Here is a 27,999-nt window from a genome sequence, read left to right as displayed (position 1 = left end):
CTTAATTGCATGGTTTTGGAGGCTTTTGTTAAGGGTGTTGGCGTGGGTCCTTAGCAGGGGTAGCAGGCTCTTCTGCCAGAGTAGCAGCCCAGGCCTCCCAAGCCATAGCCTCCCAGGCCAAAGCCTCCGAAGCCACCAGAGGAGATGGGCACTCCCTGGGCACTGAGGTTGCTGCCCACGGCAGCTGATGCGGAGGATCCAACGGCGGTGTTCTGGGGGAAGGAGCTGAGGATGGGTCCTGGCAGGGTGACCACCACGGTGGAGGGCTGGATGGCGACGTGGGAGTCCTCGCACTGCCTGACACAGGGCTCGTTGCAGCTGTTAGCCAGCGGGGTGGGTCCGCAGGGGTGGCAGAGGTTGTAGCAGGACATATTTGCAGTGTGGATGTTCCCTGGAAGAGAGGGTGTTGGTAAGGCTGAGGGTGTTGGTGGCATGAAGAGCTGTGCTGGGGGAGGCCAAGGGAGTGGGGTGGCCTGGGGTTATGGGAAGTATGGCTTAGTGGTGGCAGAAGGGCTGGTGAGGCTGGGGGCAGCGGGCATGTGGAGAGATAGGCCTAGTGGGGTGGGTGAAGGAGGGGAGAGGGGTTCAGGCTCACCTTGTTGGTTGCAGTGGAAAAGGCGTTGAGAGGAGTGTGTGAGGGTGCTATGCGCAGGGCCGGCTTTTATGCTCGTCCTTGAGTGCCCATGGGGCAAGAGAGCCTTTGTGCATGACAGCATTTGGCATGACCTGCTCTTGCATTCCAAAGCCTGGCAAGTAATGAGGTGGGGCATGTTTTTGATCCTGCAACGCTCAATTTTCATGTCCTTCTCTGGAGGACATGTCCATTTGGCAATGGTGGCACCTTTTACGTCAAAGTAATTATTAGAGGCCAGAGGATTGCTCTTGAAGGTGCATGTCAAAGCGGGCAGAAGACGTGACCCAGGCATAGGAGAGGAGCGGTGTTTTCAGTGAGCTCATGGTGCTGCTCTCATGTGGTGTGATTGCGGCTCTGTTGTGAGGAGGGGCTTCTTGCATGCGCTGGGCATGAGGTGCAGCCACTTCCTTTTATGACAAGGTTACCCATCTAATAGACCAAAGGAAGGCAGTAGATGCAATTTCTTTGGATTTCAGCATACCTTTTGATACTGTTTCTCACAACATCCTCCTGGACAAAATGTCCGGTATGCAGGTAGATAAATACATAACACAGTTGGTGGACTGTTGGCTGACTGGTCAAGTTCAAGGGGTTGTAGTAAAGGGGGGTTCATCACGCTTGCTCCCAGTCACTAGTCTTGTTTCCTAGGACTCCATTTTAGACCCAGTTTTCTTTGATGTTTTTGCATATGGTCTGGATACAGGACTCAAATGAGTACTCAGTAAGTTTACAGATTATATGAAATAAGGCATTGCTGTTGTCTCCCTCAAGGGTGGGGAGGTTGTGCAAAGAGTTCTTGACAGACCACAGGGCTGTGCAATCACCAGTCATACGAAGTTTAAGAAGAGTAAGTACCAGATTCTGCACCTGGGGCATGGTAACCTGTCCCAGTATATGTACAGACCGGGGGATGAGGTACTGGGGAGCTGCCCCACAGAAAGGGATCTGTGGCTTCTAGTTGACAGTAAGTTGAGTAATGAAGTGGGGTGTGTTTTCTTACCTCAAATGTTCTCTTTTTGGGTCCTGCTATTCAGGATATGGCCAATTATCATGGCGGTGCATTTCAAGTGTCAGTTTTAAAGACCAAAAAATAGTTCTTGAACGTGTGTGTAAGGCTGGATAGAAGCATCCAAAGAAAGGGAGAGGTGTGGTGTCATCAGTGCCCAGGGAGGGCCGGTGGTGTAGGCACGGTGCCCAGAAGCCCCAAACTGATTTGCTTTCACCTGCGAGCCCCTGCAATGCTCCTGCACCTTATCTATGCTGCTCCCCAAAGGTGCGTTTCCAGAAGCTGTCATTTTTCATTTGCTGTCTGATAAGCTCAGGAAGGGCTTGGAGCACAATGTTCCCCTGTAAGACCCAGGTGCTCCTAGTGGTGGTTCTGAAATGCTCTCCATACCATAAAGCCAGTGCTTTGCCTCCTCAGGGACAAGCTGAGAAAGTATGGGTGGCTTTGAGAAGGAGCCATAGTTGAGGATTTGGTGAGCCCAAGATCCAGCCTCATCCCAGAGGTGCAACCCTCACTCCATGACGTTGATTGCAGTGTCTTGATGCTATCAGTCAGGGATGGTGGCCAGAAAATCCTTATGTGAAAGAGAGATGTTCAGTGCGTGCTGACTTCTGACCCATGCTAAAATCCCTTAGCATGCACAGGCCTTTGGGCAAATGAAGGGCTTGTGTCACGTGCCGAAAGAACAGCAGCAGCTCGTTGGTGCTGTTCTCAGTGACATACTTGCTAGGAGAGTCCTTGTGTCCCTTTTCATAGACTCTTAGAATTGTAGACTATCTTGACTGTGAGATGCTATAGAGTATCCAGATCCTTGAGGCTTCATGAGTCCAAGTCCTGAGAACATACAAGGCAACCTGAGTGTTAAACCACATAGAATCATTAAATGATTGAATGTTTTCAGTTGGAAGGCATGTTAATTCTATGATTCCTGTAGGCCTGTTTTAATTACTGGAGGGTCTTTATAATGCCTGCCTGGAGCCTTCTCTTCTCCAGGCTGACCAAGCCTGCCTTCTCAGCGTAGGGAAGGGAAGGTTGTCTTTGTAGGAGAGGTGCACCAGCTCTTTGACCATCTTTGTATCGCTCCTTGCAACTTGCTCTAACAGGTACAGATCTGTCTTATGCTGGGGGCCCAAGCACTCAACACAGTCTTCCAGGTGGGGTCTGACAAGAGCAGAGCAGAGAGGGAGAATGGCATCCCTCTGTTTGCTAGCTGCACTTTTATTGGTGCATCCCAGGAAATGGCTGGCTTTCTGGGCTGTGAGTTTACATCGCTGGTCATATTAAGACATTTCTCCACCAGTACCCCCAAGTCATTCCGTGCAGGGCTGCTCTCAATCCACTTGCTGCTTAGGCTGTATTCATGCTGGGGATTGTCTCAACCCAAATGCAGGACCTTGCAATCAGCCTTGTTGAACTCCTTGAGGTTTGCTTGGGCCCACTTGTTAAGCCTGTCAAGGTCCTTCCAGATGGCATCCCTTTTTCCTCTAAGGTGTCAGCCACCCCACTGAGCTTGGTGCCATGCGCAAACTTGCTGAGTGCCTGCTCAATACCACCATGCATGTCAGTGACAAAGAGGTCAAATAATACTGGTCCCAGGAAAAAATCCTGAGAGAAAGCACTCCTCCCTGGTCTCTATATAAGCACTGAGCTGTTGCCCACAACTCCCTGAATGTGTTCATCCAGCCAATTATTTGTCTGCTAAGTGGTCCATCTGTCAAGCCCGTGACTATCCATTTTAAAATTAAGGATATATGTAAGAGTGCTGTCCAGATCCTTCTTGAACAGCAACAGGCTTGGGCCCAGCCAGCCTGTTGAGCCCTGCTTTATGTTGACTGAAGTTGAAGGAGTGTTGGGAGCAGAAAGGAAGAGGAGACATCGTAGGCTAGCATACACAAGAACTTTATTGTTGAAAAAGAGTGAAAAGGCGTGCAGAGTAGAAGAGACCTGTCCTGTGGTGCAAGTAGTGCAACCATCAGGCTATGTCCCATGGTACAACAGATTTTCCCAGAGCCCCAAGTTCTTCCTGCACTGCAATAGAATCAGCACATGGGAGGTGCCAGGTTGGTTTGTGGCTGCGAGCACGTCATTGCAGTGGAGAGTACTGGACATGGAAGATGGTGGAAGGACAAGAAGGGAGTGAGAGAGGAGTAGGCCATCAATCAGCCATGTTTCCATGCAGCATGGACTGGCCCCCTTCCCTGCTTGAGTGTGCAGTGCCATGAGAAGTAGAGCTGTGGCTAGTGAACCAGTGCGCCATGAACAGCGCAGAGGTGCATCCTCTGTCCGAGAAGTCAACGTCACGGTGTTGGAGGCTGCTGTCAGGGGTGTTGGCATGGGTCCTTAGCAGGGGTAGCAGGCTCTTCTGCCAGAGAAGCAGCCCAGGCCTCCCAAGCCATAGCCTCCAAGGCCAAAGCCTCCGAAGCCGCCGGAGGAGATGGGCACTCCCTGGGCGCTGAGGTTGCTGCCCACGGCAGCTGATGCAGAGGATCCAACGGCGGTGTTCTGGGGGAAGGAGCTGAGGATGGGTCCTGGCAGGGTGACCACCACGGTGGAAGGCTGGATGGCGACGTGGGAGTCCTCGCACTGCCTGACACAGGGCTCGTTGCAGCTGTTAGCCAGCGGGGTGGGTCCGCAGGGGCGGCAGAGGTTGTAGCAGGACATGTCTGTGGTGTGGAGGGTGCCTGGAAGAGAGGGTGTTGGGATGGCGGAGGGTACTGGGGGCATGAGGAGTGGTGGTCGTGGAAGGCCAAGAGAGTGGGGAAGCTTAGGGTGGGACAGTGGGGAGCATGGCGGTGGGGAGGTGGAAGGGCTGTTCAGGTTGGCAGCATAAGGCGTGTGGAGAGATGGGGTCGATGTGGTGGGTGAAGGAGTGGAGCAGGGTTCAGGCTTACCTTGCTGGTCGCAGGGGAGAAGGCCTCTGGAGGAGTGTGTGAGGGTGTGAGGCACAGGGCTGGCTTTTATGCTGGTCCTTGAGTGCCCGTGGGGCAAGAGAGCCTTTGTGTATGACAACATTTGGTGTGAGCTGCTCTTGCACGCCAATGCCCATCAAGTAATGAGCATGTTGTTCTTCCCACAACCGTCTCTTTGTATTTCATCCTGTTTGGGACATGTTGCTTGGTTCCAGTGGCACCTTCAAAGTGAGAGTATTAGAGGCCAAATGATTTCTTTTAAAGGTGCATGGCAAGGCATGTCAATGATGTGCCAAAGCCGGGGTGATTGCGGTGTCATGAGTGAGGTTTTTATGTGGCATTTATGTCGTAAGGCTCAGCCACACTGGGCTTGTGACTGTGACTAAGTCATTGCAATGGAGAGTGTTGGACCTAGAAGTCAGTGCTATGACAAGAAGGGATTAAGAGAAGACTAGGCCATACACTTGCCATTATTCCTCACATCTTTCTCTTTACTCCAAAGCCAAAACCATGTGACTTGATACTCTGCTTGATGGATTCCATTAGGCTGGCTGGGAGAGGCCCTGAGATTGACGACAGGGACAGTCATTAAGGGCCAGCTGGGGAGCCAGCACGTTACACTGTATAGCCAGGATAATATTTTTAGAATTGGTGACTGGCCTTATGGTCTCTCAAGATCTCTCTGCAAAGCCTCTCAGCTCCTGAGAGAGACAACAGCTTCTCGTTATTTACTATCATCTGCAAACTTACTGAGTACGCATTTGAGCCTAAATCCAGATGATAATCAAAAGCATTGAAGAGAATTGAAGCTAAGACCATCCTGCTGGGGATGTCAGCAAATGGAGCTCCATCTCACAACAAAGCAGCAGACCTCTTGAGTACAAAACTATGACCTCACTGATGACAATGCACCTCTCACATGCTTTGGATTCATCTTTTCCCAATCTTTCATGCACCTTCAGAACTATCCTTTAGTCTTTATTACTGTCACTTGTAATATGCTGCCAAGATTCTGTGAAACAAAAACATCCTAAACAACAGGAAATAAAAACGGAGTATTGTGTGAATGACACCACACCACACCTCATTACTTGCCAGGCTTTGGAATGTAAGAGCAGCTCTTGCCAAATGCTGTCATGCACAAAGGCTCTCTTGCCCTGTGGGCTCTCAAGAACCAGCATAAAAGCCGGCCCTGTGCCTTGCACCCTCACACACTCCTCCCGACTCCTTCTCCACTGTGACCAACAAGGTAAGCCTGAACCCCGCTCCACTCCTTTGCCCACCCCATCGACCCCATCTCTCCACACGCCTTATGCTGCCAACCTGAGCAGCCCTTCCACCTCCCCACCACCATGCTCCCCACAAGCTCACCAAAGGCCTCCCCACTCTCTTGGCCTTCCACGACCACTACTCCTCATGCCCCCAATACCCTGCGATATCACAACGCCCTCTCTTCCAGGGACCCTCCACACCACAGACATGTCCTGCTACAACCTCTGCCGCCCCTGCGGACCCACCCCGCTGGCTAACAGCTGCAACGAGCCCTGTGTCAGGCAGTGCGAGGACTCCCACGTCGCCATCCAGCCTTCCACCGTGGTGGTCACCCTGCCAGGACCCATCCTCAGCTCCTTCCCCCAGAACACCGCTGTTGGATCCTCCGCATCAGCTGCCGTGGGCAGCAACCTCAGCGCCCAGGGAGTGCCCATCTCCTCCGGCGGCTTCGGAGGCTTTGGCCTGGGAGGCTATGGCTTGGGAGGCCTGGGCTGCTTCTCTGGCAGAAGAGCCTGCTACCCCTGCTAAGGACCCACGCCAACACCCCTGACAGCAGCCTCCAACACCGTGCCATTGACTTCTCGGTCAGAGGATGCACCTCTGCACTATTCATGGCGTACAGGCTGACCAGCCGCAGCTCATCATTCCATGGCATAACAAAGCAAGCAAGGAAGGAAGGGCCAGGCCATGCTTTCAGGAAACATGGTCAACATACCTCCTTCTTTCTTCCTCTTTCTCCTTTCCATAGCACAAACTTCCACAGATGCTACTCTCTGCTGCAATAACTTGCTCACTAGCACAGTCTGTCGCGAAACCTTCTGGGGCTGCTTCTACTACGGGGTAGGGAGACCTTGGGGATCTGGGAAAATCTGCTCTACGCAAGGCACACAGGCTGGTGGACACCATCCAGGCACCTCAGAATGTGCACCTTCCACTTGATGCTCCCTCGGTTTCATGTTTTCCTCAATAAAATCAGTCTGCTTCCCATATCCTCAGATGCGTCATCGTCCTTTCTTCTCCCAACGCTCTTCCAACTTCAGCCAACAAAAAGAACAAAAAGCAGGGCTCAAGTGGCCATCAGGGCCCAAGCCGCTTGGTGTTCAAGAAGCGTTTGGAGAACGCTCTTACATAGCTCCTTCTCACTACCATGGAAAGACATGATGGGCCACTCAGCAGATAAGGAATTGCCTAAATGATTACATTCCAAGTGTTGTGCTCAGCAGTTCAGTGCCCAGGTATACTCCAGGGGTGAGTGGTGTCCCTCTGGGGTCTCTACTGAGGCCAGTATTATTTAACAGAGTTGTCCCCCACATCAACACCACATATGTGGTGTGTGACTACTTGTGGGTTGAGATTGCACCTTTGCATTGTCACTGACCCACTGTGTCATCATCTCCATAAGCACGACTATTTCTCTCAAGGCATGAACAAGAGAAGCAAGGATGTGGGCTATTCCGCAATGTTTGGAAACATGGCCAACTTACATTCTACCATTCTCCCACTTCTTTCCTTGACTTGCACTGTCTCCTACGTGCAGTACGCTCTGCTGCTATGATGTGCTCAAAAGCCAAACACCACCAGGGACTGACTCCCTCTCCACTGCTCCCATCACAGGGCAGGAAGATCTCCTTGATCCTGGAAAATCTTCCGCACACAAGGATGAGATTTTGGTCACCCTACCGGCATCCAAGAGCCCCAGAGGCTGTTCCACTTGCTGCTTCTTCCTTTCCATGTGCTTTCCTCAATAAAGTTCTCAAGAATGCCAGCCTGAAGCTCCTCCTCTTCCCTTCTTCTTCCCATTTCTATCAGTACAAAGGCAAAGATCTAGAGGTCATAGGGCTAGGTCGAAAAGGGCCACAACACCTTAAATGACATCACCCAAAACCTACAAGTGACCAAACACAAACTTCATCATGCTAAGGCTCTTCTAACCACGCCCTCTCAAAAAAATTCCCCTCATTAGCACACACTACAGCTGCTATCTTCTCTACTGTGATCCCACACAGTCACAACAAACACTATCTCAGAATGATATGGTCATGAAGGAACCTCTTGATACCGGGTAGGGCAACAGCTGTGGTTAAGAACTGTCAGCAGGCTCTCCAGGACCATGTGCAGTGGCATGCAGCCACTTTCCAGGCCACCCCACTGTTTGTTTGTGTAACCTGTACTTGTCAGCTTCTCTGCGAGTATGTCATGGGAGCAAGCATCTAAGCCTTTCTGAAAGGTAAGTTAAGCAACAGTTGTTGCTCTCCCCTTGTGCACCCAGCAGGTCACTTCAAGGTAGAGTACACCGAGCAGGCTCCACTATGATCTGCTCTTCGTAGATCCATGCTGACTACTCCCCATCTCTTTCTTATCATTCATGTGCTTCTCATGTGCTTTCCAGGAGGATTTCTTTCAGAACCTTCCCAGTGACGCATGACAGATCGACCGGTCTGCAGATTCCAGACATTTTTGCTCCATCTCGTTGAACATAGGAGTGGAATGATTCCCTTCCAGTCTTCAGGAACCCAGTCGCCATCAACTTTCAAAGAAAGAAGAAAGTAGCCTTGTTAAAATATCAGCCAGGACTCTCAGCATTTGTGGGTGCAACCTTACAGGTCCTGTGTACTTCAGTACATCCAGTGCCAAAGCCTACCCATCTTCCTCAGTAACATGCAATACTCACCTGAGAGACAGCCCACGAAATACTGCCTTTGGCTACTGAGTGGTAGGCCTTCATATTACCCACCGTTTTGAGTTGCAGACCGCATGCCTCCAATTTCTATCTGAAATTTCCAAATCATCTTTCACAAAATCAAACACTGGGCAGAGAAATAAGTTTCCCCCTTGACACAAATCCCAAATATCATTCCCAATAACACAATGGCTCCCAGCTGGCCCTTTCTCACAATCCCTCTTGTCCGCTGCCTTTCATGAATCTCAGGGCTGCTCACAGACCTCACAACCCAGCCCGAGAAATCCCATCAAGCAGAGTGTCAAATCTTGTGTTCTCTGAGGAGTTCAGCTTTGGAGGAAAGGGTGGGAAGCCTATGGTGTCAGAAAACATGGCCATTGTAGGACCTACTCATCTCTCATTCCTTCTTTTCATAGCACCTGCTTCTATGCCCGATGCTCTCCATTGCAAGGACTTCCTTAGAGCGACAAAGCCCAGTGTGGCTGGGCCGCACCACATGAATGCCACAGAAAGACCTCACTCATGACACTGCACCTCAGGCAGCCTTCAGACACCTCACCTACCTGCCCTCCCATGCACCTTTCTCAGAAATGCTCCAGCCTCTAATTATCAAACTTTGAAGGTGCCGTCAGGACCCAACACCATGTCCTCAACAGGAGAAAAAGAAAAGGTCAAGTTGTGGGAAGGACACCACACCCCACCTCATTACTTGCCAGGCTTTGGCATGTAAGAGGAGCTCACGCCAAATGTTGTCATGCACAGAGGCTCTCTTGCCCCGCGGGCACTCAAGAATCAGTATAAAAGCCGGCCCCGCGCCTCACACCTTCACAATCTCCTTCCAACACCTTCTCCCCTGCGACCAACAAGGTGAGCCTGAACCCTGATCCCTTCCTTCCCCTGCCCCACTAGGCCCATCTCTCCACATGCCCTCTGCCCCAGCATCAGCAGCCATTCCACCTCCCCAACACCACACTCCCCACAAACCCAGGCCTTCCAATTCCCTTGGCCTCCCTCACCACTATTCCACACACCTCTAATACCCTCCACCTTCCCAACACCCTCTCTTCCAGGGACCCTCCACAACACAGACATGTCCTGCTACAACCTCTGCAACCCCTGCGGACCCACCCCGCTGGCTAACAGCTGCAACGAGCCCTGTGTCAGGCAGTGCGAGGACTCCCACGTCGCCATCCAGCCTTCCACCGTGGTGGTCACCCTGCCAGGACCCATCCTCAGCTCCTTCCCCCAGAACACCGCCGTTGGATCTTCTGCATCAGCTGCCGTGGGCAGCAACCTCAGCGCCCAGGGAGTGCCCATCTCCTCTGGCGGCTTCGGAGGTTTTGGCCTTGGAGGCTATGGCTTGGGAGGCCTGGGCTGCTTCTCTGGCAGAAGAGCCTGCTACCCCTGCTAAGGACCCACGCCAACACCCCTGACAGCAGCTAACAATGCCCTGCAACCACCTTCGTGGACTGAGGATGCTCTGATCTCCGGGGTCTGGGAATACCTTCCACACAAAATGCACAGCTGCTGATGGTCACTGTGCCTGCACCTCTGACCAGGGCCCTGCTGCTTGTGCTCCTTCCTTTTCATGAGTCTTCCTCAATAAAGTTCTAATGCATGCCAGCCTGACACTCCTCCTTTCTTCGCATAATGCTCTTTGTTCAAAGGGACCTGGACGGGCTGGAGAAGCAGGCCCATGTGAACCACATGAGGTTCAAAAAGTCGAAGTGCAAGGTGCTGCACCTGGGTCAGGGCTATCCCAGACAGGAGTACAGACTGGGAGAAGAACTCATTGAGAGCAGCCTTGCAGAGAAGGACTTGGGTTGTTCTGGTGGATGAAAAGCTCGACAGGATCCACCAATGCCCTCCTGCAGCCCAGAAGGCCAACTGCATGCTCTGCTGCATCAACAGAGGACTGGCCAGCATAGTGAGGGAGTTGATTGTCCCCTTCTTCTCTGCCATTGTGAGGCCCCAGGAATGCTTGGCTCAAGACATTGGTAGGGCAGGTCAAAAAATGCCACAAGACCTCCCCTAGTGTATTGGGTTTACATGGCAAGGTTTTGGTAGTAGGGACTGCAGGGATGACCTCTCTGAGGAGAATCCAGCAGTTATCCCACATTTGAACAGGGCCTCTTTCAGCAAGCTACAAAGGGGCCTGCCGCTGCCCAAGCACAGAAGGTCATCAGGGCAGGTCAGAAAGGGCCACAACACCTTAAATGACATCACCCAAGACCTAGAAGTGACCAAACACAGGCTTCATCATGCTAAGGCTCTTCTAACCACACCCTCTCAACAAATTTCCCCTCATTAGCACACACTACAGCTGCTATCTTCTCTACTGTGATCCCACACAGTCACAACAAACACTATCTCAGAATGATATGGTCATGAAGGAACCTCTTGATACCGGGTAGGGCAACAGCTGTGGTTAAGAACTGTCAGCAGGCTCTCCAGGACCATGTGCATGCTGACACTTTCCAGGCCACCCCACTGTTTGTTTGTTTGTGTAACCTGCACTTGTCAGCTTCTCTGCGAGCATGTCATGGGAGCAAGCATCAAAGCCTTTCCGAAAGGTAAGTTAAGCAACAGTTGTTGCTCTCCCCTTGTCCACCCAGCAGGTCACTTCAAGGTAGAGTACACCGAGCAGGCTCCACTATGATCTGCTCTTCGTAGATCCATGCTGACTACTCCCCATCTCTTTCTTATCATTCATGTGCTTCTCATGTGCTTTCCAGGAGGATTTCTTTCAGAACCTTCCCAGTGACGCATGACAGATCGACCGGTCTGCAGATTCCAGACATTTCTGCTCCATCTTGTTGAACATAGGAGTGGGGTGAGTTTCATCCAGTTTCCAGGTCCTGTCCCAGTTGCCATAACTTTTCAAAGATAATTGGAAGTGGCCTTGCACGGACATCAGCCAGAACCCTCACCTTCTTTGGGTGCAGCCCATCAGATCCTGATTACTTCTGCATATCCAGATGCACAACCTACCCATCTGCCTCTGCAAGAAGCTCTGCTCACCTGAGAGACAGCCTGCAAAACACTCACCTCAGCTGCCCTCAGGCAGGCCTTGCCATCATTCCTCCCTTTGGAATGCAAACATCAGCACAAGGTCTATTAATCTGTATGCCTTCAACTCTCCTCTAAAAAATCCAGATCCTCTTTCTGACCATCAAACACGGGGCAGAAAAATAGCTGTCACCTTGACACTCACCCTAAAGAAGACCCCCAACACCTGGGTCCCCAGCTAGCCCTTCCCCACAGTTCCACTCCCTCAGCCTCTCATGAGTCTCAAGCTATCTTGCTTGCATCCCCAATCAGCCCAAGGGGCCCCTATCAAGCAGTGTGTTGGGCCAAAGCCTAGCCTGGGAACATGCTGGCATCAGCAAAGGGAAGCGCTACGGAGTGGCCAAAGCAAGTCTTTGAGAAAAATGGCAGGACTGCTGACATCAAAGGGCTTGCGAGCTCAGTACCAGGCCGCAGGGGACAACAGCCTGCTCTCACAAACAGCCCTCTCCTGCCTGCTTGGGCAGCCACCCACAGGGATGGCCCCAGGTTTGCACAAGACAAAGCAGGCAGCTTCCTTTCTCCCACCTACAACCTTCCAAGCACCACGGCCACCAAGCCACCGATACAGCACACCCAACGGGAAAGACAAGGGTAAAGACTGGCTTAGCGAGTTGTTAGAAAGGCAGGGAGGCAGGAAATGTGATGGAATCATGGAATCCCAGAATAGAACAAGTTGTGAGGGACCCACAAGGAACATTGCGTCCAACTCGTGGCTCCACACAGGACTACCCAAAAATCAAACCGCATTTCTGAGAGTGTTGTCTTGTGCTGCAGCAGGCTTGATGCTGTGATGATTTCCATGGGGAACCTGCACAACCACCCTCTCAGGAAATAGCCTTTCCCTAATATCCAAGCTGAACCTGCCCTGACACAGCTTCAGGCTGTTCCCTCAGGCCCCACTGCTGTTCACCAGACAGAAGAGATCAGAGCCTGTCCCTCTGCTCCCTTCGTGGTGAAGCTGTAAGCTCTGGTGAGGTCTCCTCTTCTCTGGGCTCAACAAAACAAGGGAGTGCAGCCACTCCTCATACATCCTGCCCTCTAAACCTTTCACCATCTCTGTACTTCTCCTTTTGACAATGTCTAAGAGTTTTGTGTCGTTAGATTGCGGTGACCAATTCTGTACACAGCACTTGAGGGAAGGCCGCACCAGTGCGCAGTAGAGCGGGACAATCACTTCCTTTGACCAGCTAGCAATGCTGTGCTTGATGTAACCCAGGAAACGGGGGAACTTTGGCTGCCAGGGCACCCAGTTGACTCTCAGTCCACTTGCTGTCAACCAGAACTCCCATGCCCTTTCAGGTGGGGCTGCTCTCCTGCCTCTCCTCCCGCAGTCTGGACATAGATCCAGGGTTGCCCTGTCTCAGATGGGGAATTCGCCGGTTGCCCTTGTTAAATTTCATGCTGTTGCTCATAGCCCAGCCCTCTAATTTCTCAACATCTATGTGCGAGGCTTCTCTACTCAAAATGGAGCCCTCGGGAACCCCCAGAGTGACTCCCTGCCAGGCACAGGTAACCCCATTTACAACTACACTTTGAGTCTGACCAATCAGCCAACTGCTCAACCATCACATTAGATATTAGACTAGCTGTGTGCTTGACATTTTTGTCTGGAAGGATATTCTGAGGAACTTAACCAAATCTCTGCTGAACTCCTAAGAGATTACAACAAACGGTGGCTACACATTATAAATGAGAGGGGTAAGATCATCATAAATAAGTGTGCCAGTGTCTCATGCCCAGCAATTCTGTGAAGCCCAGACCAGCCAGCAGTATGGCGATGCCAGCAAATAGGGCCCCCTCCTCGCAACAATGCAGCTGCAAACCGCACCACATGAGTGACATGCCATGACCTCATTTCATGACACCCCACCTCTCCCATGCTTTGGCGACATTTGCGTACTGCCCTCACTACCACTCTCAATGCAAATCCTCCCAAAGAGCCATCCTTACTTAAAAGCTGTTGCGAAGGCCAAATAGACATGTCCTCAACAGGAGGAAATGAAAAAGGTGCGTTGTGGGAAGGACAACACACCCCACTTGTCACACTTTGGCATGCAAGAGCAGCTCACGCCGAATGCCGTCATGCACAAAGGGTTTCTTGTCCCGCGGGCACTCAGGGACCAGCATAAAAGACGGCCCTTCGCCTCACACTCTCACACACTCCTCCAGACGCCTCCTCCCCTGCACCCAACAAGGTGAGCCTGAACCCCGACCCCCTCCTTCCCCACTCCACTAGCCTCATCTCCCTATCTCTCCAGACGCCCTCTGCCCTGAGCCTCAAAAACCCTTCCACCTCCACACCACCATGCTCCTCATGACCCCAGGCCTCTCCACTCCATTGCCCCCCCCCAGCACAGCTCTTCATGCCACCAACACCCTCTGCCTTCCCAACACCCTCTCTTCCAGGGACCCTCCACACCACAGACATGTCCTGCTACGACATCTGCCGCCCCTGCGGACCCACCCCGCTGGCTAACAGCTGCAACGAGCCCTGTGTCAGGCAGTGCGAGGACTCCCACGTCGTCATCCAGCCTCCTACCGTGCTGGTCACCCTGCCAGGACCCATCCTCAGCTCCTTCCCCCAGAACACCGCCGTTGGATCTTCCGCATCAGCTGCCGTGGGCAGCAACCTCAGCGCCCAGGGAGTGCCCATCTCCTCCGGCGGCTTCGGAGGCTATGGCCTTGGAGGCCTGGGCTGCATCTCTGGTGGAAGAGCCTGCTACCCCTGCTAAGGACCCACGCCAACACCCCTGACAGCAGCTAACAATGCCCTGCAACCAACTTCATGGACTGAGGATGCTCTGATCTCCAGGGTCTGGGAATACCTTCCACACAAATTGCATAGCTTCTGATGGTCACTTTGCTTGCACCTCTGACCAGGGCCCTGCTGCTTGTGCTCCTTCCTTTTCATGAGTCTTCCTCAATAAAGTTCTAATGCATGCCAGCCTGACACTCCTCCTTTCTCCACCCAACACTCTCCACTGAAAGGGTCCTGGACAGGCTGGAGAAGTGGGCCCATATGAACTGCATGAGGTTGAACAATTCTAAGTGTAGCGTGCTGCACCTGGGTCAGGGCAATCCCAGACAGGAGTACAGACTGGGAGAAGAAGTCATTGAGCGCAGCCCTGCAGAGAAGGACTTGGGGGTTCTGGTGGACCAAGGGCTTGACAACACCCAGCGTTGCCCTCCTGCAGCCCAGAAGGCCCACTGCATCCTGGGCTGCATCAACAGAGGTTTGACCTACAGGTTGAGGGAGGTGATTGTTCCCCTCTGCCCTCATGAAGCCCCACATGGAGTACTACCTAAAGCTTTATGTCCCACAGCACAAGATGATGCGTACCTGTTAGAGCGAGTCCAGCGGATGGCTCCAAAGACGATCAGAAGGCTAGAGCACCTCTCCTATGAAGAAACGTTGAGAAAGTTGGTGATGTTTATAAATATGTAAAGGACGAGTGTCAGGAGGATGGAGCCAGGCTCTTCTAGGTGACACACAGTGATAGGACAAGGGTTAATGGGTGTAAGCTAGAACACAGGAAGTCCTGCTTCAATATTAGGCAAATCTTTTTTTTTATGTTGAGGTTTAGAGAACACTAGAACAGGCTGCCCAGGGGGGTTGTGGAGTCTTCTTCTCTGGAGACTTTCAGTACTCACCTGGACACATTCCCTTGTGACATGATTTAGGTGTTCCTGCTCCAGCAGAGGGGTTGGACCAGATGAGCTTTCAAGGTCCCTTCCAATCCTTAATGTTATGTAATTCTGTGATTCTGTGATGTTCAGCCCAGAGAAGAGAAGGCTCTGGGGAGACTTCCTTGAGACCTTTCCATATTTAAAGGAGTCTTTTAAAAAAGATGGAGGACTCTTTACTCATGTAGAAAATGATAGGACAAGGGGGAACAGTCTTCAGCTAAAAGATGATAGATTTAGACTAGAAATTCGGAGGAAATTCTTCGCTGTGAGGGTGGTGAGGCATTGGAACAGGTTGCCAAGAAAAGCTGTGGATGCCCCATCCCTAGAGGTGTTAAAGACCAGTTTGGATGGGGTCTTGGCTAACCTGATCTGGTGGGTGACATCCCTTCCTATGGCAGGGGGCTGGAGTTTGATGATTCTTAAGGTCTTTAAGGGATCCTTAAGGTCCCTTTCAAGGTGAGCCGTTCTATGATTCTATGATGATTCCCACTTCACCCTGTACAAATGCAGTGGAGATGAGGTAGCAGCCCATGGAGAGCCCCTGCATGAGCAGGCCCCCAGGACAGAGCTGCAGCCTGTGGAGAGGAGCCCACGCAGGAGCAGGGAGTCTGGGGGGGAGCTGCCACCTGTGGGGGGCCTGTGCTGGAGCAGTTTGCTCCTGATATAGGGCCCCCGTGTTATGGACCTGTATGGGAGCGGTTCTTGAAGAGCTGCTGCCTGTGGGAAGCCCACATGGGCTCAGTTTGGGAAGGACAGCATCCCGTGGGAGTGACGCTACATGGAGCAGGAGCAGAGAGTGACTGTGAAGGTGTGGTGGACATGAAGCAACAGGGACCTACTGCAGCACACACTCCCCGTTCCCCTGTGCTACTCAGGGGGAGGAGTCATTGGTCCCAGCCAACTTGGTTTAATGAGGTGTAGGTCCTGTTTAACAAATTTGATTTTGTTTTTTGATAAGATCACTCGTTTATTCGATCAAGGGAAACCAGCTGATGTAATCTTTTTGGATTTCAGTAAAGATTTTGACAGTTTCCCATAGGATCCTACTGGACAAAACGTCCAGCATATAGCTAGATACAAAAATAATATGATGCGTGAACAATTGGCTAATGGGTAGGGCTCAAAGGGTTATGGTAAATGAGGCCACATGAAGCTGGCAGCCAGTCATCAGTGGGGTCCCCTAGGGCTCCATTTTAGGGCCAGTTCATTTCAATGTTGTTTTAAACTATTAGGAATTAGGACTAGAAGGTGTTTTGAGCAAATTTGGCAATGATAATAAACTTGGAGGAGTTGTGGACTCTGCTGAGAGTGGAAAGGCCTTGCAGAAAGATCTGGACTGACTGGACAGCTGGGCAATCACCAACTGCATGAAGTTTAACAAGCACAAGTGCCAGGTCCCGCACCTGGGAAGGGGCAACCCTGCCTATATGTACAGACTGGGTGACGAGACGCTGGAGAGCAGCCCCGCAGAGAGGGATCTGGGGGTTTTGGTTGATAGCAAGTTGAAGATGAGCTAGCAATGTGCCCTAACAGCCTGGAGGGCCAAATGTATCTTGGGGTGCATCAAGCACGACATTTCTAGTCGGTCAAGGGAAGGGATTGTCCTGCTCTGCTCTGCGCTGTGCAGCCTCACCTTAAGTACTGTGTGCAGTTCTGGGCACCACAGTACAAAAAGTATGTGAAACATCAGCCAGGATGCTCAGTGTTTGCAGGTGCAGCCCTTCAGGTCCCAAGAACTCCTGCATAACCAGCCACAGTCTTCCCAACATCCTCATCAACAAGCTCCAGTGAGACAGCCTACAAAACACTCACCTCGGCAGATCAGGGAGTGGCATTGCAAATCCCCCACTCCTTGGAATGCAGCCATCACCACTGTGGCCTCAGGTCCACAGCCACAAGCAGCATGCACACCTCCAGCTCCCCTCTGAAAGGTCCACATCGTCTGTCTCAACATCAAACACCATGCACAGGAGTAGGATTCCCCCTTTAGCTCACCCCAGAGAACTCCCATGAACCATGGGGCCAAACCTTGTGGACAGTTCCACATCTCTGTCCTCTACCTCTAATGAGGGACAGCCTCTCTCCTGTGAGCCTCTACCATGCCTCACCAGACAGCCCAAGGGACTCCCATCAAACCGCAGGATGCCAAAGCCCTGGCTGTCAACATGCTGGCCCCAGAAAATGGAGCATTATTGAGGTGCCAATGCAACCCTTTGGGAAGCATGGCAGGACTCCCAGCGCACTTAGTCTTGTCACCCCTGAGACAGGCCCACGACTACAACACCCTGTAATGCAAACACCCGTCCTCTGCCTCCTCAGACTGCAGTCCCAGGGACAAGACAAGGAACCCGCTTGCTCCCACATACAGCCACTATGTGCAAGATGGCCACCAAGCCACCAATGTAGCACACCCAACAGGGAAAAACAAGGGCTAAATGCAGGCTGGTGAGTTGGGATGAAGGCACGGAGGGAGTGAATGTGATGCAATTGGAAGAGCATCATACCTGGCACACTTGGGAAATCCAGACCAACCTGCTGGGGATGCCAACAGCCAATGCCCCCTCCTCACAACAAAGCCACGAACCAAACCTCATGAGTGCCAAACCATGATGTCACTGATGACAATGAACCTCTCACATGCTTTAGATGCATCTTCTATTTGCTCTTTCATGAACCTTCAAGAACTATCCTTTGTTCTTTAATACGCTCACTTGAAATGTAACGCCAAGTTAAAAAGACACATCCTCAAAGGAGAAAATGAAAAGGGAGCATTGTGGGAATGACAACACATCTCAACTCATTACTTGCCAGGCTTTGGCATGCAAGAGCAGGTCATGCCATATGCTGTCATGTGCAAAGGCTCTTTTGCCCCGCAGGCACTCAGGGACCAGCATAAAAGCCAGCTCTGCTCCTCGCACTCTCACACACTCCTCCCAACGCCTTCTCCACTGCAACCAACGAGGTGAGCCTGAACCCCGATCCCCTCTCTCACCCACCCCACCAGGCCTATCTCTCCACACGCCCTCTGACCCCAGCCTCAGCAGCCAGTCCACCTCCCCTCTGTCAGGCTCCCCACAGCGCCACTCTTGGCCTTCCCACTCCCTTGGCCTCCTCCAGCAGTGCTCCACACACCCCCAACACCCTCTGAATTCACAACACCCTCTCTTCCAGGGACCCTCCACAACACAGACATGTCCTGCTACAACCTCTGCAACCCCTGCGGACCCACCCCGCTGGCTAACAGCTGCAACGAGCCCTGTGTCAGGCAGTGCGAGGACTCCCACGTCGCCATCCAGCCTTCCACCGTCGTGGTCACCCTGCCAGGACCCATCCTCAGCTCCTTCCCCCAGAACACCGCCGTTGGATCCTCCGCATCAGCTGCCGTGGGCAGCAACCTCAGCGCCCAGGGAGTGCCCATCTCCTCCGGCGGCTTCGGAGGCTTTGGCCTTGGAGGCTATGGCTTGGGAGGCCTGGGCTGCTTCTCTGGCAGAAGAGCCTGCTACCCCTGCTAAGGACCCACTCCAACACCCCTGACAGCAGCTAACAATGCCCTGCAGCCAACTTCATGGACTGAGGATACTCTGATCTCTGGGGTCTGGGAATATCTTCCACACAATATGCCTAGCTGCTGATGGTCACTGTGCCTGCACCTCTGACCAGGGCCCTACTGCTTGTGCTCCTTTTCACGAGTCTTCCTCAATAAAGTTCTAATGCATGCCAGCCTGACACTTCTCCTTTCTTCACACAACGCGCTCCAGTCAAAGTGACCTGGACAGGCTGGAGAAGTGGGCCCACGTGAACCACATGAGGTTCAACAAGTCCAAGTGCAAGGTGCTGCACCTGGTTCGGGGCAATCCCAGACAGGAGTACAGACTGGGAGAAGAAGTCATTGAGAGCAGCCCTGCAGAGAAGGACTTGGGTTGTTCTGGTGGATGAAAGGCTCAACAGGATCCAGCAACGCACACCTGCAGCCCAGAAGGCCAACTGCATGCAGTGCTGCATCAACAGAGGTGTGACCTGCAGGTCGAGTGTGTTGATTGTCCCGCTCTACTCTGTCCTTGTGTACTGTGTCTGGCTGGGATGTTAACTTTCCCTGCAGCAGCCAATACAGTGCTGTGCTCTGCACTTGTAGCTAGAACAGCAGTGTTATCACACCAGTGCTGTGTCTACGACGGAGCAGTGCTGGCACATTAGGACTCTCTCTAACTCTCCTAGGGGGTGGACAAAAAAGTGAGAAGAGAAACATCACCAGGGCAGCTGACTTAAAGCAGCCAAAGGGATATTCCATACCATATGATGTCACACTCAACAATAAAAGGTGGAAACAGAAGAGGGGAGGGCTGGGCTCTCATTGTGAAAACGTCAATCCTCCTACTGAAAATAGGCTACGTACGTTGAGGCCCTGCTTCAAGGATGTGGTCAAGCATCGCTCATCTGTGGGAAGTAGAGAGTAATTTATTTCCTCTGCACTTCCACATAACCTTTATTTGTTGTTTGTTTTTGTTTGTTTGCTTGTTTTTCCTTTTTTCCCTTCCCCCCTTTTCACCTTTCATTTTTTTCCCTTTAGTTAAATTGTTTAGTTAATACTAATATTTCCTTAATATTTATTATTATTATTTTTCCCTTTAATTAAATTATCTTTATCTCAACCCGTAAGTTGTTCTTTATTTTACTTCTTCCCCTCCTCATCTAAGGAAGGGGAGTGAGATAGCAGTTGTGGTGTTTAGCTGCCTAGCAGGGTAAAACCAGCACACCTTGTGAGGCCCCACGTGGAGTACTGCTTTCAGGTTTTGGGCCCCCAGCACAAGAAAGATGTGTACCTGTTATACTTAGTGCAGTGGAAGGCTTCAAAGAAAATCAGAGGGCTGGAGCATGTCTCCTATGAAGCAAGGCTCATAGATCCTGGGTTGTTCAGCCCGGAGAAGAAAAGGCTCCAGGGAGACTTCCTTGAGACATTTCAGTACTTGAAGGGGGTTTCTAAAAAAGATGGAGAAGGATTCTTTACTCATGTAGATAATAATAGGACAAGGGGGAATGGTTTTCAATGAAATGAGGATAGAGTTTGATTAGATATTAGGAGTAAATTCTTTACTGTGAGGGTGGTGAGGCACTGGAACAGGTTGCCAAAAGAAGCTATGAATGCCCCATTGGAGGGACCCAACTTGGAGCAGGGGCAGAGAGGGACCACGAAGGAGCGGCGGACATGAAGCAACAAGGACTGACTGCAGCCCACCTTTCATGTTGCCCTATGCCACTCGAGGGGAGGAGATGGAATAGGGTGGGCAGAGGTAGATATCTTTACTTTGTTTATGTTTTGTTTCTTTCTCATTGCTCTAGCTTATTAGGAATGAATAATAAGTTTTATTAATCTCCCAGTGCTGAGCCTGTTTTGCCTGTGACTATTGTTGTTTTGTGATCTCCCTGTCCTTATCTCAACCCTTGAGCCCTTTTCATTATATTTTCTCCCACCTTTCCATTTGAGGAGGGGGAGTGAGAGAACAGTTGTGGCAGAGCTCAGCTGTCCAGATGAGTAAAACCACCACACCTGGCAAGGATGTCACCAACATCACCACAAGTGGGCACCACCTGGGCTTCCAGCGCATCACCCAAGACCTACACCCAAGACCCCCCTATTGGGGGAGGTCCCATTAGACTGGCAGCTAGCAAATGTGACGCACATCTACAAGACAGGCTGGAGGGTAGAACCGGGGAACTATAGACCAGTCAGTTTGACCTCAGTGCCAGGGAAGCTCATGGAGGCACTTACATCACGAGGCACTTACAGGGCAACCAGGTGATCAGGCCCAGTCAGCATGGGTTTATGAAAGGCAGGTCCTGCTTGACGAACCTGATCTCCTTCTATGACAAAGTGACGCGCTTGGTGGATGAGGGAGAGGCTGCGGATGTCATCTACCTTGACTTCAGCAAGGCTTTTGACACTATTTCCCACAACATTCTTCTCAAGAAACTGGCTGCATGTGGCTTGGACTGGCGTACGCTTCGTTGAGTTAAAAACTGGCTGGATAGCCGGGCCCAAAGAGTCGTGCTGAATGGAGTCAAATCCAGCTGGAGGCTGGTCACTAGTGGTGTCCCCTAGGGCTTGGTATTGGGGCCGGTCCTCTTTAATACCTTTATCAATGATCTGGATGAGGGCGGTGAGTGCACCCTCAGTAAGTTCACAGATGACACCAAGTTAGGTGCGTGTGTTGATCTGCTTGAGGGTAGGAAGGCTCTGCAGGAGAATCTGGATAGGCTGGACCGATGGGCTGAGGTCAACTGTATGAGGTTCAACAAGGCCAAGTGCCGGGTCCTGCACCTGGGGCACAACAACCCCAAGCAGAGCTACAGGCTGGGACATGAGTGGTAGGACAGCTGCCAGGCAGAGAAAGACCTGGGAGTATTGGTTGATAGTCGGCTGAATATGAGCCAGCAGTGTGCTCAGGTGGCCAAGAAGGCCAACAGCGTCCTGGCTTGTATAAGAAGCAGTGTGGCCAGCAGGTCTAGGGAAGTGATTGTCCTCCTGTACTCGGCTCTGGTGAGGCCGCAACTTGAGTACCATGTTCAGTTTTGGGCCCCTCGCTACAAGAAGGACATGGAGGTGCTCGAGAGAGTGCAGAGAAGGGCAACAAAGCTGGTGAAGGGCCTGGAGAACAAGTCTTAAGAGGAGCGGCTGAGGGAGTTGGGATTGTTCAGCCTGGAGAAGAGGAGGCTCAGGGGTGACCTTATTGCTCTCTATAGCTACGTTAAAGGAGGCTGTAGCAAGGTGAGGATTGGTCTATTCTCCCACATGTCTGGTGACAGGACGAGGGGCAATGGGCTAAAATTTCTCCAGGGAAGGTTTAGGTTGGATATTAGGAAAAACTTCTTTACCAAAAGGGTTGTCAGGCATTGGAATGGGCAGCCCTGGTTGAGTCACCATCCCTGGAGGTCTTTAAAAGACGTTTAGATGTAGAGCTTAGTGATGTGGTTTAGTGGAGGACTTGTCAGTGTTAGGTCAGAGGTTGGACTAGGTGGTCTTGAGATCTCTTCCAACCTAGACAATTCTGTGATTCTATGATTCTGTGATATATGTGCCCAACTAAAGCCTTGGGCACTCTAAGGCTCTTCTGACTATGCCCTCTTAAACAATCTCCTCATGTCAGCACAACTTGACCTGATTTCTTCTGCAACATGATCCTACGCCTTCACAACAAACATTATCACAGAGTTGTATATGTAGAATGTCAGTCACTTCTCCATAGAAGATTCTGCAGATGGTCACATCGGATGTGTTCTTTATAAATCCATGATTATTGAATTTATTATTGATGCTCTGAAGGCCTTGGCTGCTTCTCCAGCAGAAGACGCTGCTACACCTGCAAAAGACCCACGCCAACGTCCCTGACTGAAGCCTTCAAGACTGTGCAAGCCACTTCTCAGAGTGAGGATGCATCTCTGTGCTGTTCGTGGTGCATGGGTTCACCAGCCACAGTTCTACTTCTCATGGTACTCCACACACAAGTAGGAAAGGGGGCCAGTCCATGCTGCATGGTAACATGGCTGATCAACAGTCTACTCTCATTTCCTTCTACTCCTACCACCGTCTTCCATGTCCAGTACTCTCCACTGCAATGACGTGCTCGCAGCCACAAACCCACCCAGCACCTTCCATGTCTTGATTCTATTGCAGTGCAGGAAGAACTTGGGGCTCTGGGAAAATCTGCTCTACAATGGGACACAGCCTGACTACTTGCACTACTTGCAGCACAGAACAGGCCCCTTCTACTCTCACATCTTTGCACTCTTTTTCCACAACAAAGTTCTTGTGTATGTCAGCCTGTGATGTCTTCTCTTCCTTTCTGCTCCCAAAACTCCTTCAACTTCACTCAAAATAAAGCAAAGATCAGCAGGCTGGCTGGGCCCAAGCCTGTTGATGTTCAAGAAGGATCTGGACAGCACTCTTACATATATATCCTTGTTTTTAAAGAGGATTCTCACGGGTTTGACAGATGGACCACTTAGCAGACAACTGATTGGCTGGATGAGAACATTCAAGGAGTTGTGGGCAACAGCTCAATGCTCATATAGAGACCAGGGAGGAGTGCTTTCTCTCAGGATTTTGTCCTGGGACCAGTATTATTTGACCTCTTTGTCACTGATATGCATGGTGGTATTGAGCAGGCACTCAGCAAGTTTGCTTAGCCATTTATAACACACCAGTAACTAAAACAGGCCTACAGGAATCTTAGAATTAACATGCCTTCCCACTGAAAACATTCAATCATTTAATGATTCTTACACACACATTCAAGAACTATTTTTTGGCCTTTAATACTGACACTTGAAATGCACCGCCATGATAATTGGCCATGTCCTGAACAGCAGGACCCAAAAAGGGAACATTTGAGGTAAGAAAACACACCCCACTTCATTACTCAACTTACTGTCAACTAGAAGCCACAGATCCCTTTCTGTGGGGCAGCTCCCCAGTACCTCATCCCCCGGTCTGTACATACACTAGGACAGGTTACCGTGCCCCAGGTGCAGAATCTGGTACTTACTCTTCTTAAACTTCGTATGACTGGTGATTGCACAGCCCTGTGGTCTGTCAAGAACTCTTTGCACAACCTCCCCACCCTTAAGGGAGACAACAGCAACGCCTTATTTCATATAATCTGTAAACTTACTTAGTACTCTTTTGAGTCCTGTATCCAGACCATATGCAAAAACATCAAAGAAAACTGGGTCTAAAATGGAGTCCTAGGAAACACGACTAGTGACTGGGAGCAAGCGTGATGAACCCCCCTTTACTACAACCCCTTGAACTTGACCAGTCAGCCAACAGTCCACCAACTGTGTTATGTATTTATCTACCTGCATACCGGACATTTTGTCCAGGAGGATGTTGTGAGAAACAGTATCAAAAGGTATGCTGAAATCCAAAGAAATTGCATCTACTGCCTTCCTTTGGTCTATTAGATGGGTAACCTTGTCATAAAAGGAAGTGGCTGCACCTCATGCCCAGCGCATGCAAGAAGCCCCTCCTCACAACAGAGCCGCAATCACACCACATGAGAGCAGCACCATGAGCTCACTGAAAACACCGCTCCTCTCCTATGCCTGGGTCACGTCTTCTGCCCGCTTTGACATGCACCTTCAAGAGCAATCCTTTGGCCTCTAATAATTACTTTGACGTAAAAGGTGCCACCATTGCCAAATGGACATGTCCTCCAGAGAAGGACATGAAAATTGAGCGTTGCAGGATCAAAAACATGCCCCACCTCATTACTTGCCAGGCTTTGGAATGCAAGAGCAGGTCATGCCAAATGCTGTCATGCACAAAGGCTCTCTTGCCCCATGGGCACTCAAGGACGAGCATAAAAGCTGGCCCTGCGTGTAGCACCCTCACACACTCCTCCCAACACCTTATCCCCCGTGACCAACAAGGTGAGCCTGAACCCCTCTCCCCTCCTTCACCCACCCCACTAGGCCTATCTCTCCACATGCCCTCTGACCCCAGCCTCAGCAGCCCTTCTGCCACCACTAAGCCATACTTCCCATAACCCCAGGCCACCCCAATCCCTTGGCCTCCCCCAGAACCACTCCTCATGTACCCAACACCCCCCGCCTCACCAACACCCTCTCTTCCAGGCACCCTCCACAACACAGACATGTCCTGCTACGACATCTGCCGCCCCTGCGGGCCCACCCCGCTGGCTAACAGCTGCAACGAGCCCTGTGTCAGGCAGTGCGAGGACTCCCACGTCGTCATCCAGCCTCCTGCCGTGCTGGTCACCCTGCCAGGACCCATCCTCAGCTCCTTCCCCCAGAACACCGCCGTTGGATCTTCTGCATCAGCTGCCGTGGGCAGCAACCTCAGCGCCCAGGGAGTGCCCATCTCCTCCGGTGGCTTTGGAGGCTTTGGCCTTGGAGGCTATGGCTTGGGAGGCCTGGGCTGCTTCTCTGGCAGAAGAGCCTGCTACCCCTGCTAAGGACCCACTCCAACACCCCTGACAGAAGCCTCCAACACCACGGAAGACAGCTCTCGGCCTGAAGACTCTCCTCTGTGCTTCTCATGACACACGGGCTCACCAGCCGCGGCTCATCATTCTATGGCACAACAAAGCAAGCAAGCATGGAAGGGGCCATTCCATGCTTTCAGGAAACATGGCCAACATACCTCCTTCTTTCTTCCTCTTTCTCCTTTCCTCAGCACCAGCACCTACGGCCGCTACTCTCTGCTGCTATGACTGGTTCATAAGCCAAATGCCACCATGGATTGAGACTCTCTCTGCTACTCTCCTCAATAGGACAGGATGTTCTCAGTGCTCTGGGGAAATGTGCTGTAGATGACAGAGAGCAGCTGGTGGTCACTCTAATAGCACCTCAAACCCTGGCACTTGTATTGTGGCTCCTTCCTTTCATTTTTTTTTCCCCTCAATAAAATCTATCTGCATCCCATCCTGACATTCGTCCCCTTCCTTTTTTCAATCCAATGCTCTTTCCAGTTCACCTACTACCAACTCGTTGCTCAATAGGCCATCGTGTGGGGTTGTAAAGGCCCACTGAACCTCCCCTCTCAAGGATGTCATCACCAACAACACAGGTGGGCACCAGCTGGTTTTCCAGCCCATCATCAATACATATGGATGACCACACTAAGGGGTGTACACATGTCATGGAATTAGATTTTACACTGCTTTAATAGAGCAGCAATTTGGGATTTATTTTATATTTTGAGGTATAGATGGTATGATTTTTAACAGCTCTTAATCAACCTTTAATCATCTGAGAATTTAACAGAATTATTTTAATGGTATTTGCTACAATAGAAACAGTGACTTAAAGGCTCAAGAATGGCAAGGTTCAGCTGAGACTTACTGCAGGGTTCTTGGGGGTATTTAAATTCAGTCACGCACTTCCAAAATACCCCTTGGAGTGAATTACTCACCCTAATTCCTTGTTGGTGTTTGTCTGCATCTGACTCCTCAAGGGGTCAGCCCTTAGATGCGCTTCCTTTAGGGGTATGCTGTGAGGCGTGCCCTTTGTCCTGGCACCAGGCAGTAACTAAATTTAGTCTGGGTCCCTTGTCTTAGTTCCCGCCCATCTGGGATTTAGAACAAGGAGGAGATTCAGCCTGAGCACCCTTCTCTGCGGGCTGAAAACACCCAGCTCTCTCACCTTCTTCTCATATCGAAGAAGCTCCGGGCCCCTCAGCATCTTGGTAGCCCTGCACTGGAATTGCTCCAGCCTGTCTGCTTCCAGCTTTCACTGGGGCACCTCAAACTGGACAAAGGACTCCACAAGGGGCCTCACCGGTGCTGAGGAGAGATGACGGAGCGTCTTCCTCAATTTGCTGGCAACGCTCTTCCCCATGCCCTCCTGGAGCCTGGTGGCCTCATTTGCCACAAGGCTGCATTGCTGACTCAAGGTTCTGCTCAGCAAACCCGCCTGCCACTATAAGTCTGGTTACATTCAATGTATGTTGAATTATCACCATCATGCATGCACACTTAATGCAATAAGCATTATAAGCACAATTACACAATCACGATCACGGATTCACAAACAAGAGAATACACTTTCAGTCTAGTAAATTAGAAGCAACAGGAGTACAAGTCCTTGTTCACCAAAAGGTCATGCTTTGGTTATCAGTTTGAGCCAGAGCTGCTCATGTAGTCTGTCAGTTCCACAATACTATCTGGTTCCTGATCCCTGAAGAGACGTCACAGAGTCTGGCCACAGTGCCTTTGCTTTGCTCCACTCTCCATACTATGTTTTTTAAACTCAGCACACCAAGATTCCCTGGTGTTACAGATACCTAGGGTTGCAGGCTTTGTTGCCAAAGACAATACCATGTAAGTACTTCATTGCATATCCTCCGCATCTGAGCCTTAAAGTTTCCTCAACACTGAACCATCACTTAAGAAGTGGACAACTGTTTAGCTTCACCGAGTAACCTCTGGCAATTATTCTATTCTAAATGTCAAATATATGTCTCTCCATTCTAGCGAGACATCAGTCACACTAAACACTCAACTAAATTCTTAAGACAAGCTAGCTGTTCTGCGCAACCCTTGGCATGTGACCATGCAGGCAACTCCTTATCTGCTGAGTGGCCCATCATGTATTTCCCTGGTAGTGAGAAGGAACTATGTAAAAGCATTGTCCAAATGCTTCTTGAACACAAAGAGGCTTGGGCACTGATGGCCCTACTTTTTGTTTTTGTTTTTTTTTGTCGGGTGAAGTTGGAAAAGCATTGGGAGAAGACAGGAAGAGGAGGAATCTCAGGATGCAGATTGATTTATTGAGGAAAACAAGAAACTGAGGGAGCTGCAGCTGGTGAGCCCGTGTGCCATGAGAAGCACTGAGGTGCATCCTCAGTCTGAGAGCTGGCGGGCACAGTGTTGGAGGCTGCTGTCAGGGATCCTGGCGTGGGTCCTTAGCAGGGGTAGCAGGCTCTTCCGCCAGAGAAGCAGCCCAGGCCACCCAAGCCATAGCCCCCAAAGCCAAAGCCTCCGAATCCCCCAGAGGAGATGGGCACTCCCTGGGCGCTGAGGTTGCTGCCCACGGCAGCTGATGCGGAGGATCCAACGGCGGTGTTCTGGGGGAAGGAGCTGAGGATGGGTCCTGGCAGGGTGACCAGCACGGCAGGAGGCTGGATGACGACGCGGGAGTCCTCGCACTGCCTGACACAGGGCTCGTTGCAGCTGTTAGCCAGCGGGGTGGGTCCGCAGGGGCGGCAGATGTCGTAGCAGGACAT

At 51.2% G+C, this 27,999-nt stretch overlaps 6 protein-coding genes across 6 annotated transcripts; 4 read left to right on the top strand and 2 right to left on the bottom strand.

The window, feature by feature from the left end:
* Positions 1 to 50: 50 nt before the first annotated feature.
* Positions 51 to 27,999, bottom strand: LOC309875570 (feather keratin B-4-like; the record flags this gene model as incomplete). The annotated part of the gene is made up of 2 exons (XM_082755131.1): positions 51 to 124; positions 27,726 to 27,999. 2 exons carry the CDS (start codon positions 27,997 to 27,999, stop codon positions 51 to 53), a joined length of 348 nt encoding a protein of 115 aa, XP_082611257.1.
* LOC309874834 (feather keratin 1-like) lies at positions 3,981 to 4,301 on the bottom strand (the record flags this gene model as incomplete). Its single annotated transcript, XM_082753456.1, has 1 exon — positions 3,981 to 4,301. One exon carries the CDS (start codon positions 4,299 to 4,301, stop codon positions 3,981 to 3,983), a length of 321 nt encoding a protein of 106 aa, XP_082609582.1.
* LOC309874320 (feather keratin 1-like) lies at positions 9,592 to 9,912 on the top strand (the record flags this gene model as incomplete). Its single annotated transcript, XM_082752369.1, has 1 exon — positions 9,592 to 9,912. The coding sequence occupies one exon, from the start codon at positions 9,592 to 9,594 to the stop codon at positions 9,910 to 9,912; it is 321 nt and encodes a 106-aa protein (XP_082608495.1).
* On the top strand, positions 13,997 to 14,302 carry LOC309874538 (feather keratin 1-like; the record flags this gene model as incomplete). Its single annotated transcript, XM_082752783.1, has 1 exon — positions 13,997 to 14,302. The coding sequence occupies one exon, from the start codon at positions 13,997 to 13,999 to the stop codon at positions 14,300 to 14,302; it is 306 nt and encodes a 101-aa protein (XP_082608909.1).
* LOC309874537 (feather keratin 1-like) lies at positions 18,449 to 18,769 on the top strand (the record flags this gene model as incomplete). The annotated part of the gene is made up of 1 exon (XM_082752782.1): positions 18,449 to 18,769. The coding sequence occupies one exon, from the start codon at positions 18,449 to 18,451 to the stop codon at positions 18,767 to 18,769; it is 321 nt and encodes a 106-aa protein (XP_082608908.1).
* On the top strand, positions 24,908 to 25,228 carry LOC309874570 (feather keratin 1-like; the record flags this gene model as incomplete). The annotated part of the gene is made up of 1 exon (XM_082752832.1): positions 24,908 to 25,228. One exon carries the CDS (start codon positions 24,908 to 24,910, stop codon positions 25,226 to 25,228), a length of 321 nt encoding a protein of 106 aa, XP_082608958.1.

Source organism: Aythya marila (assembly GCF_965140915.1).
Source record: "Aythya marila genome assembly, chromosome: 2".
NCBI lineage: Eukaryota > Metazoa > Chordata > Aves > Anseriformes > Anatidae > Aythya > Aythya marila.
Note: the sequence above shows the minus strand (reverse complement) of the source record. Positions and strands in the feature narration are given on the sequence as shown.